Source organism: Ahaetulla prasina, chromosome 8, assembly GCF_028640845.1.
Source record: "Ahaetulla prasina isolate Xishuangbanna chromosome 8, ASM2864084v1, whole genome shotgun sequence".
Classification (NCBI taxonomy): Eukaryota; Metazoa; Chordata; class Lepidosauria; order Squamata; family Colubridae; genus Ahaetulla; species Ahaetulla prasina.
This window is the reverse complement of record NC_080546.1, coordinates 37,090,104-37,101,899: the sequence shown is the minus strand read 5'-3', so window position 1 is coordinate 37,101,899 and position 11,796 is coordinate 37,090,104. Positions and strand designations below refer to the sequence as shown.

The following is an 11,796-nucleotide window of genomic DNA, read 5'->3' as shown; positions in this document are numbered from 1 at the left end:
GTTGTAAATGTTGTACCTTGATGAAGGTATCTTTTCTTTTATGTACACTGAGAGCATATCCACCAAGACAAATTCCTTGTGTGTCCAATCACACTTGGCCAATAAAAACTTCTATTTCAGAAATTATGTGGAACTAAATGAGGAACTTCAGCTGCTACCCTCAGGTAACCGCAGTAGGGTTAGTCTACTCCGCAGCAGAATACTGTATCCTGTATGGCTTCACAGCTGCCATATTAGTAAATTAAATGCCAGACTCAACCACACCATGAGGATTATAAGCAGATGTATTAAAAGCATTCTGACTTGCTGGCTTCCTATTCTGAGTTACACAGTATTGCCAGTTTTACAAAAGCAAGATGCATTAGTGAGAGGATACAGAAAAATTATTAACAACTCACCCCAACCGGTGCACACCGATTTTCCTCATTTATCAGCACTTGCACAATATCTGCACAACCACCTTAACAATGATTCCCAATGGAAAGCCAAATGAGTCGGTGAATGCCCAGACATAGGCAGACATATAAATGACCCCACAAAAAAACTGCCAGGCTTTCAACTAAAACATTAGCAATGGATAATCCTGAATAGGATTCACACCTCATATGACTCTCTATATAACTGGGGCATAGTATCCTCCCCTCAGTCTGACTGTGGGTCCCATATCAAACTGTAGATTGCATCATGACCAGCTGTAAAATGAGGGCATATACCAGTCCAGTATCTGATTGTTTTCATATAAATGATCTGAACTTCAATGATTAGATAGCTAGATGTTGGTATTTGAAGATAGATTTTTTAACATTTATATTTTGTGTTTTACTAATCTAGGTGAAACATCAATATATATTGCTAGTCCATGTATGATATGTCATACACTAAATACATAACCATTCTCTTCAGCAAACTCCATTACATTTCAGGTGTCTTTGCAAAGTTTTATACACAAACCTCCCTTCCACCTCCCAACTGACATTTCTGAATTAGCCATTATTTACATTTTGGCATACTATTTCTAAAGCACGGTCAGAAATTCAAAATGCTACCATTTCCGACAAGAACCAGACTGGGGGGCCTTAGGTCAGTTCGGAGTAACTCAACAGTTCGGGAATTTTTACTACAGGTGTGCGGCCTAATTAGGAAGGAGAATTAAAAGAAAAGTAATGTTCCCGGATGTTTGCTTTTTTCACCCCTATATCTTTCTACTACAAAAACACGATTCTGCACGCCTTAAATCCGTGATTTTGACCTCGTCACCCTCTCCAAAAAAACACTGTGCGACTGAAACCTATTTTCTGGCGCGACTTTTTAAGGGAAATAATTGGGACCACGCCCCTGAAAAAACGGGGGTCTGGATTTGAACAAGCACTCGCGCCTCCCTTTTCAATTCCGTTCGCGGAGCCGTCTCCATCCGCAGCAGCAAGCCGACAAGTGGAATGACTAGGAAGTGTCTGATGATGTCTCCCGTCGCTTATTGGTTGTAGCGAGAAAAGCCATTGCCTTTTCTTCGGCCGCGATTGGTGACGGTGAAAATCTCCTTTCTCTTAAGCCCGCCTTTTCTCCGATTTCGCTCCTCCTCGTTGTTTTCATGGGGCAAGGCGCGTGCGCTACTGGTTGGCCGAGGAAAAAATCGCGCAGGCGTAGTGGCTGCTTTTGAACTCGGCTGGGGTCGGAGTGCCAGGGTATCTTGTGGCAGGTGGGTAAGCAGGCGAGCGCCTCTTTGGCAGGTGACGAAATCGGAAAAAAGAAGGGTCGAGGCGCGCGCTTCTGCCCTGGGGAGTCTTGCGGGAGCTGGGACGCGGCGTGGTGGTGGGAGGAGAATTGGCCGAGTGTGTGGATGATGGGTTGATGGGATATAGGCGAAGGTTTCTTCGTGCAAAACCGTATCTTCTATAAGGAGAGGGCGTATTTTTCTCTGAATAGAGCTTTGCGGTAGAAATGCGAAGAATCCCGCTTAGGATCTCTGTTCTCAGAAATGCGAAGAATCCCGCTTAGGATCTGTTGTCAGAGCCCTTTATGTTAGAGAAAGCATCTCTCTCCATCTCCCTCCCTTCCTCTCTGGTAACAGGGGATCCAATCCAATCTTTTGAACACAGTTGCATTCAACCATGACAAATTTGAAGGATGCAAATGTATTATTATGCAGATAAAACGATTTGTGTATAGTATAATGTGAATATACTCTGTTCACATTATACTGTATGCATATACTGTACAGAGTATTAACTGAAATTGTCCTAAAATATATTTAAAATGAGTTGAACCTCCAGATAACTACTCATTTTAATTTTAGGATGTGCTCCTTCTGGCTGCAATAATATTTGCTTGAAGAATTGTGTAAAGTTTCAAGAATGTGCATATTCCGAAGATGTTATAAAAAGTTGGGAAGTGGATAGTTTTAATATCTGCAGAATTCTATCACTTTTCTAGAATAAAAAGTATACCTATTAATTTGTCCCTTAGAACCAGCATTTATAGCTACTGAATCATTTATCTGTTTTGACATTCTTACTGGCTGCTGAGCCTTGCATTTTGAAGTTTTGGAAACAAGTGTTGTCCGTCTAAAATATTAAACTAGAAAATGGTGATCCTGTATATGTGCATACTATTGATATTGTTTTCTGTCCTTCAAACAGAACATATCTCACAAGACGTTGAGGACGGAAAGGATCTATTTAACAATGATGAATGCGGATATGGATGGTAGAATACATTTTAACTATTATTTTGCTATTATTGCATTCTAATATTTAACTGTTCTAAAGATTATGTATTTTTTATCAGCTGTTGAGACTGAAAATCAAGTAGAATTAGAAGAAAAAACACGACTTATCAATCAGGTTTTGGAACTGCAGCATACACTTGAAGGTTAGTTTCTTAATTTAGATGTATAACTTCATGCCAAATTATTTTAAAGATAGAATGTTATTAATAAAGTAAACTGTAAATATATTTGAATATTTCCTTTAATTTTGTGGGATAGGCTAATAACATAATATTAAGACTAATATTTTATACATGACTGCAGTATTAAAGCAGTGCTTTTTAAGGAAACTAGAGCAATGTGGTGTATTTAAATGTGTCTGTCAGTTCCTTTTGACTTCCGGTAAGTAATTTAGATTACTATAAAGCCAGACAGATTAAGGAGTTGGGATATTGTTGTCCTGGATGGTTTTAGAATTCCAGTACTGGCAAGGATGTTGGACTAGAAGACCTCCAACCATATGATTTTATGAAATAATTGCAATAACTTCTGCTCCATTTATGGGTTCAGTTCAAGATTTCTTTCCAACATTTATTAATTAGTTGTGAACCAGAATATTGTAAAGATTACCTTTTTCTAGGCAGACCTGCCCTGGTGAGAAATATTTTAGCAGTGACAGAGGTCCTAGGATATTTTTGGTTTTGTCATCCTGACTTTGATGTGCTCCAACTGATAATAGATTAGTTTTTGGCTTTTTGTAACTACATACATACATTTATTGGGGTCATTGTATGGATTTCATTATACAATTGTCTTTGTATTTTTAATGACTTTCAAAAACTTTGCAATTTAAAAAAAAGTTTTGCCTTAACATTGGCTGCTAAAGACCTCTACATGTCTTTACAGATCTGTCTGCAAGAGTAGATGCTGTTAAAGAAGAAAATTTGAAATTGAAATCAGAAAATCAGGTTCTTGGACAATATATAGAAAACCTCATGTCTGCCTCTAGTGTTTTTCAGACTACTGACACAAAAAGCAAAAGAAAGTAAGGCGCTGGTAACCAAACAATACCATTGTACTGCTGCTGCTTTTGTTTGACTTTAAATTACATGAGGCTACATAATACTCTAGTTTGTATCATCATTGAAGTTATGAAAATTTAATGTTAGTTCTAGTCATTTTAATTTTTTTAATGAATTGGACAGTACAAGTCTAATGTCAGTTTTCAGCAACATAGGATAGAGAAAATATATTTATTACTACCACAGTCTGAATACAAGTGCTTTTGAAAATCAGTTCTGCTTTTATGGCTAATGTCATACATGGCCAAGTACTGTAATTATCATGGTTTTTATAGTATTACTATTTGCTAGCAACATAATACAGTGTTGTGCAGAGTGGTATGAAAATACTTATTTGGAATGAATTATTTGCATGACTTCTGTTAGTTTTCAAAAAAGTTGTACATTCTCCATCTCTTCTGCATCCTCCAGGAAAATCTATGGTAATTCTTCCAGATGAAGACATAGTTTAGCTTGTTGAGTGGTGGAAGTTAATTCTTTGAAATGAGGGTGTATAATGTATTGCTTGCAAAATTGTAAAGAGGAAAAAGAAAACTCTATAGCTTGATATACCACTCTGGAATTAATAAATTATAATTTTAAAAATGTCTTAAAGTTCCTTTCACTTATTGGGCCAGTATAGTGTTGCAATTGTTTTTAGTGTGTCCTGTTTAAAGAACACTTAGCTACATAGTAATATTATCAATTGTGATGATACAAACTTGGGAGAAATAATCTTGTAACAATTAATAGATATATTTATGAATTTTCACTAGTTATATACTTTTACTACATAATTCCTACTAACTTATAATCACATTTTAGCCCCACAGATGTTTTGCCTTTCAGTACTAGAATGAAATTAGGGTTTTTCAAGCATGACACACATCTCTACGAAAATACTAGCTGCTACAGAGATGTACCTAAAGGCCTGTCTCTCTGATACACTTCAAGCAGTTAAATGTAATAAGGCTCCTATAATATACTATTTTTCCAGGATAAGCAAGCAATTTACTTAGATGCAGGTATATGCACAGTAACATTTCTGTGAATATATACAATAAGAAACTATCTTAATTTTCACTAAAGGTGAGCTGTAGGGAAACATTTTATTTTTGCAGACAATGTGTTTTCGTTAGTCTGATGTCACTTTGTTGATATCATTAAGAATGAAAATTGCAATCCCAATGGAAGAAGCAATAATTAGGTTTTTAGAACAAGATGTGGAATGGAATGGCTTCTGATTTGATTGGATTCTAACAGTCTGGGGTCTTTTTTGCCATTTTTAATAGTTTAAGGATGATTTATTTTCTATTCTAAGCAAAAGTCTACTGTTTTGTAGATAGATGGGTATTTCTGTTTTTGGGAGGACATAAATGGTTCAGAACAGTATTATAATCGGTGTTGATTTAGTAGGAGGCCTGAAAAAGGTAGATGGTGTCTTTCAATGTGAACTATATGTGTTCAATGCTTTTTTCTCCTGATGAAGCCCACTAACAGTAGCAATAGCACTTAGTCTTATGTACCGCTTCACAGTGCTTTACAGCCCTCTCTAAGCGGTTCACAGAGTCAGCATATTGCCTCAACAGTTTGGGTCCTCATTTTACAGACCTCGGAAGGATGGAAGTCTTGATCTGGTGAGAATCGAACTGCCAAACTGCTGGCAGTCAGCAGAAGTAGCCTCCAGTAATGCATTCTAACCGCTGTGCCACCACGGCTCTTAAGAGATTCTAGATTTTTTTTCACGCTATTCTATGAGGAAGACGTGTTTGAAACTAATTTCACTTTCCCCATTTCCATTAACCTTGTAGTAAGTCAAATAACCTGCTTAACTATTGATTTTCCTATTCCTCCTTCCTTTGTGGGTGTGATGCAAGTACAACATTTCTGATTCAAAAGTAAACATTTGGATTATGTAGGGATGGAACTGACTGGTGATTAAGTACCATTTTGCCTTTGTGAAATGCATGGGCATTCCTCCAAATGTTCTCATTTTACATCACTTAATACATTTGAGAAAAGTAGGAATGAGAAGGGAAGGGGAACTGCTTGTGAATAGTTGTGAGTTAATGTAGAAAAAATCAGTAATCATCTAGTCTTAGGGCCACCTGATCAAGAGACCTGAATTTAAGAGACTTTCAGTAGATTAGCAGATACAGAAATTACTAGAATTTGGATTCAACTGGTTTTTGCAATGGCAACTAAGTTAGCAGGCATTAATGATAGAACAAAAGTAAAGGACCATTTGACAATTTGTTCATAGGAATTGTTTCTATCCAGTTTCAGACTAACTCTGACAGCTAGTAATGTCAGAAAGTGCCAGCTAAAGAGGATTGTTAATGTGACACTGAGTTTAAATGTCCTAGATGTGATTGTTAACTGTGAACAAATCCACCACTGGGGCTTATGTTCTAAAAATGTGCTATCTCAGAATTTATATTAAATAAAGATTTTTTTTGAGTTTATTTTGGTCCATTCTTTTAAAATGTTGCTTGGAAAATAAACCTTTATAAATATTGCAACTAATTTCTATGAAAGGTGGTAGACCTGTGTTTTGAGCATCTTGTCAAAAATACTATACAGCAGTTATGAAAAATCTTTCATATATATGCAAATTTGCACAGAATTCAGTTCCAATATTTTCATCACAAACATTTAAAGAATAAATTAAATGTGTCTCACACAGTTTCAAGTTAATTTTTGTGGCTATTAAGATCCCCAAAGAATAGCCCTAACTCAGATAAAGGCCGTAAATTGATATAAAAGCATTCTGTTAGTGATGCTTTATTACAGATGATGCTTTCATTATTCTGCATATATGCATAATGGTGATTCTTTGTCACCTAAGCAGTGTTATACAAATTGCAAATACAAATTAAGAAATAATAAGCCAAAACTGGAAGAAATGCATAGAATAGAAAAAAAGGAATAGAGTTAAATCTAGCTCTATCAACACCATTCACGATACCTCTGTGCCTATCAGTGGTTCTACCATAACCATGCATCATACACTTCTTTCTTCTAGCATTTGAATTTGAATGTATTAAAATTTCTCCAACCATTTCCCTTTCTTCAATAAATATTTTATCTCAGAATATACATTAATCTAATTGCTCAAGCTTTATGCTGCAATGAGTAATTCAGTTTTCCCTATTAACCACAACTGCTTTAGATCTTTAATACAGGTAGTCTTTGGCTTACAACCGGTCGTCTATTAACCATATACAGTCATGACAACCTGGAAACTGATGCTTTATGGCCTGTAAAGCACTTCTGGCTGTCATAAAATGTTATGCTGGTTCCCTCAATCATATGAGTGCATTTTAGTTACTTGGCAACCTTGGCAACCTGTTCACATTTATGACCTACTGCCAATCTTGTGATTGCCATTTCTGATTTTCTCTCCTGGCTTCCCCAGTCAATGGGGAAGTCAGCAGGGAAGATTACAAAGGGAGGGAACATTGGAGTTGGGGTCAGTTCCCCCAACATGCCGAGAGATTTAATTTCACGGGCTTAAGGAAGAGACCTCAAATTTGGCAAAAATGCTAGCAAACACCAGCATTCCAAACCTTTCAGAATTAATGTCAGCATTCATCACTAGTATTTAAGCGAACACCATCTCCACTTCTCCAAAGGGAAAAACACTAGCAAATGCCAGCATCTGAGCCTCCCAGAACGGTGTTGTGGCCCGCTAGACTTGGATGATGAGGAGGTTGGGAAAGAACTTGGGCCAGTTCTGGAGCCTGGGAAGGCTCTGATGGATGCTCAGCATCAGACACATGTATAGAGCCAGGGCCGTCTGGCATTTCCCAGCCAGAGAGGCCTTTGGAGTCAGAGATGAGTGAGGAGGAGGAGCAGTTGGGGCCTGTTCCAGATGCGCGTATGCGCAGAGCAGATAGGAGAGGTGAACAACGGAGGACAATGAGCCAGCTCAGGAAACAAAACAAACGTGGATGCTGACTGGCCCCTCCCTGGCTGGGGAATAAATAGGAGGAAAAGAGAGTGGTTTTTTCGCAGACAACTGTTCGCATTTCTGGAGAGTTTGCTCCTTGTGTGTTTCGTGTGACAAAGACTGCCTTGCCAGAACTGAGGTTTGTCTATTTCTCTGTTTGAACTGACTTAATTTGCAGCCTACCAGCTGGGAGCTCACAACTTTCCATTTATCATTATGAGCTGACAAGAACTATTGTTTTCAGTTAACTACTTGCAGGAGTCTTGCCTGGACTTTCTGTTGATGAATGCAATTAATTCCCAATGTGTAAATAAAGAGGGGTTTTCTTTGCAGGGAGCCTGTTTCTTGCTTCTGTGAAGGCTGGGTCAGAACAGGTGTTTGCTAGCATTTTCACCAGATTTGAGGTCCATTCTTTAGTATGCTAAGGGATTTTCCACTAAAGGGTGGGGACAGGCCATCTGGGTATAGTAACATTCAGCTTAAGGAAAACAACTGAGAACTGGGATTGTGATCATTGAACAACGCTGTCACATGGCATCTTGCTTAACAAGTGCTTTGTTCAACAACCATGATTTTGAGTTCAATTGTGGTTGTAAGTGGAGGACTATACACTTCATGTCATACTGTATTTGCTTCAAATATTTGGACCTTGAAGCAACAGCACAGCATATTATAATATATGTGTATTTACATCCAAAGTCAACAATCATTAGTAGTCTGTATATATAAATTGCTGGTGTAATATGATTCAGGATCTAAATAATTTAAGAACAGTATGATTAAATATGCAGAATTTAATGATACTGCAAAATATGTAGAATTGGAATGCAGTGGTAAGAGATGGAACAATAGAAATTTCAATGAAAGAACATTACATTTATTCCAAACATTGTGCTCAGAAAAAATAGTGTGTTTCATTGTTGGTATACTATCTCCATTTTGATTGCTAAAATGGTTAATTTATTTTTAAATAATTGCTGGAAAGGTAATAAGCAGGTGGGATCATTTTTTCATATTTGGTGACAATGTTATAAAATTAAACCATTCTGAAAAACGATTCATGCTAGTTTGAAGGAAATTTTGCAAGCTGAATTCCCAATTCATTCTACAATATTTTTACAGGTAGTCCTCAAGTTATGATGACAATTGGGACTGGTATTTCTGTTGCAAAGTGATGCTTTCTTAAAGTGTGACATCATGTGACAACACCTAGCAATGATAAGGACCATGTGGGTCATTGATGAAGGATCTCATGTGAACATGACTTCTGACTTCCTTCAGCTTCCCTGTTGACTTTGCTGGCAGGGTATTGTTGGAAACTGTGATCACATGACCATAGCTCGCACCGTCATTTAACTGTCCAGATATAAAATAATCCTGTTCTACAATAAAGAGCCTTGAGACAAAATAGCTTTTTAAAATAAAAACGTGTTAGTGGGCTCCCGAAGATAAGAGATCCTTGCTGTACTCATTTGCTCAAAGTAACTCAGAAGTGAAACTCCTGTAGAAAATGTGCAATCAATTTCTCGAAGCTTTAATGCAGGGGTAGTCAATCTTTTTATACCTACCGCCCACTCTTGTATCTCTGTTAGTAGTAAAATTTTCTAACCACCCACCAGTTCCACAGTAATGCACTGTGTATCATCGTCTGCGCATGCCTCTCGCACATCGTGGATTGGGTTTGGGGAGAGGCACCGACTATCAGCTCTGCTTGTCTGTTACAGCTGGGTAGTGTGGGGGGAGATGCGCGAGCTATTCTGGGACAAGGCTCTTTTGTTTGCACTCACACTATAGCGCCATTTAGTTTCACTTACGTAACGTGAACTAAACTTATGTGCGGGCGATAAAAATAGTATACTTTTAGCAATTTAAATTGTCACGGGGAATTTTATGAAAACCTAATGAAAATGTTTTTAAATAATGCTATGAATTTTTTTTAAAAAGTCAATTAAATTTTAAAAAAAATGAAAGTGCTTCAGTATCGGACAAAACCTTACTGCCCACCGTGAAAGCTGGAATGCCCACTAGTGGGCAGTAGGGACCAGGCGATTTTCCATTTTGCAGTACAGTACACACTGAATGTTGATAATTCTGAATATACAGCAGAAAATTAAATGTTAATATTATTAGAAATAATTTATTTTTAATATGTGATTCCAATAATATACACATTAATAAGCTTCAAGTTAAATAACAGATTATATTAAATATTTTTATTTAGGAATCAATATAATTTAGGAAGTAAATTGTACATGGATTATGCCAATCTGGCTTGAAACATAAAACTATAAAAGCATGAAAAATTTCATGTGCACCAGTTACGTAAATACAGTTAATGTTTTTCCATTTAAATGTAAAACATGTTATTGTTTAAAATTAATAACAATGAAGTACTTTGTAAAACAAAAGCAGCAACTGTAACAAACATTAAACACACATTACAACAAAATGTAAGTAAATATTACAGTTTTCAAAAATGTAATCAACAGCCAAACACAGTTATTGCATTCAGCTCAAAATATCAAAGTGATTTTATCAGCTTTAAAATTTTTAACTCTGAAGCTTAAAAACAATCTATCCTTTCTAGAGCTAGGAAAAAAAACATTAAGACCTTAAAGGATAATTTGAAGCCAGACTTATTTCCAAACAATATTTATTACTTAAATAACTTCGAAGAATATTTATAGTAAATCAGGCCTGTCACCATTTTTAAAAAAAATCTATGAAGTAAAGAACCAGATAACAAGTAGAAATGTTTCCTCAAAAAGAAAATGAAAAACCTGACAAGATGAAGAGGGTCTGAAAAATAGGACTTAAAATCAAAACTAAGTTCAGTTTTTGTATAGGAGTTAATAATCTCCATGCCTGTGCCAGTGTTAAAACAGTATGACTGGAATCTGTAACTAGGAACAGATAATACTAGATGGAAGTGTGTTAGTCTTTTCGAACTCTTCGTTTACGTACTGATTTTGCAGGTCCATCAACAGACCCAGTGCTTTCATCTGCTTCTCTCATCTGGTGGGGGAAGGAAAATAGGCATGAGAGTTGTCAAAATTAGTTATGGTTCACTATTATCCATCTTGGTGGCAACTAAATATTAAGTTTACTTTTGAAAATATTTTTTAATATTAATGTTTTTATTTCTTAGAGCATTAAGAAAATCAATAATTACTTTGCATTTACAAATGTGGCTTGCTTATAATTCTTTTTAAGCATTATAACTTGTATTAAGTTAACTTAATAACTTATTTAACTTAACAACGTATTTAAGTTAATAACTTTCCATATTGACTTAAAAGTATCTGCTTTCTAGTGTATTTAGATCCTAATATATAGTCTAAATTCACTAGTATCTCAGGAAACAATTATGTCAGTGAAAAAGTTATGGAATGGAAAAAAAAGATTTGACCCTTTTTCCCATGCTAAATTGACTTTATGGGAAACCCAACTTTAAAAATTTGGGAAAAATATGAAAAATTGTATGGAAACAGGTACCGGTATATGGACCAATTGATAATGAATTTTTAACACACACTATATTACAAGAAATATATATCAGATGTAACCCGATGGCAATATTTACATATTTATAGTTATTTACAGTTACAACATTTATTAACAACATTGTTAGCATTTTCATCTGAGATACTAGAATAAGTGGTTATATCCTTCAGCATATCTATCTGTTCTGATCTAGGCTTCCCCAGCAGCACGAAGCCGAGTCCTTTTTCCGATAAACCTCTTTTATTTGATTTACAGTGAATTCCTCTCCCGCAAAGTCTTTCAAGATAGCTCATAATTACTGACCTTTATTAGGCTTGGAGAGTGGCCAGGCCGATATCTTTCAGAAGCCGCAATACTTGGCAAGAATGCAGAAATGAACTAATTGTCTCCTGCAAACTCCACTCCCCTTTTGCTCCTCTTTTATTCCCTCTGGGAGGGGCCATTTATTGTCCACCTGTTGTCTTACTCCCAAGTCGACCCTTGTTCTTTAGCTGTCCCCTTTATCTGGCAACTCTGCGCATGCGCACATTGGGAACAGGCTCCAGCTGTTTTTCTGCCTCACTAATGTCTGACTC

The 11,796-nt window shown here is 36.4% G+C and overlaps 2 protein-coding genes across 3 annotated transcripts in view; one reads left to right on the top strand and one right to left on the bottom strand.

The window, feature by feature from the left end:
* The first annotated feature begins 1,605 nt into the window (after positions 1 to 1,605).
* SCOC (short coiled-coil protein) lies at positions 1,606 to 4,373 on the top strand. Of its 2 annotated transcripts, none has more exons than XM_058192746.1 (4): positions 1,606 to 1,696; positions 2,637 to 2,703; positions 2,785 to 2,868; positions 3,611 to 4,373. In XM_058192746.1, exons 2-4 carry the CDS (start codon positions 2,682 to 2,684, stop codon positions 3,751 to 3,753), a joined length of 249 nt encoding a protein of 82 aa, XP_058048729.1. In that variant the 5' UTR covers positions 1,606 to 1,696; positions 2,637 to 2,681; the 3' UTR covers positions 3,754 to 4,373. The 2 variants fall into 2 exon arrangements, with proteins under 2 accessions (XP_058048729.1, XP_058048730.1); XM_058192747.1 differs by having other exon boundaries at positions 1,686 to 1,708.
* A 1,729-nt stretch (positions 4,374 to 6,102) lies between these two features.
* CLGN (calmegin) overlaps positions 6,103 to 11,796 on the bottom strand; it is a 30,841-nt gene continuing 25,147 nt past the window's right edge. Inside the window, exon 13 of the mRNA XM_058193150.1 lies at positions 6,103 to 10,732. Coding sequence (XP_058049133.1) covers positions 10,652 to 10,732 — 81 coding nt within the window. The 3' untranslated portion in view covers positions 6,103 to 10,651. The remainder of the gene's footprint in view (positions 10,733 to 11,796) is intronic.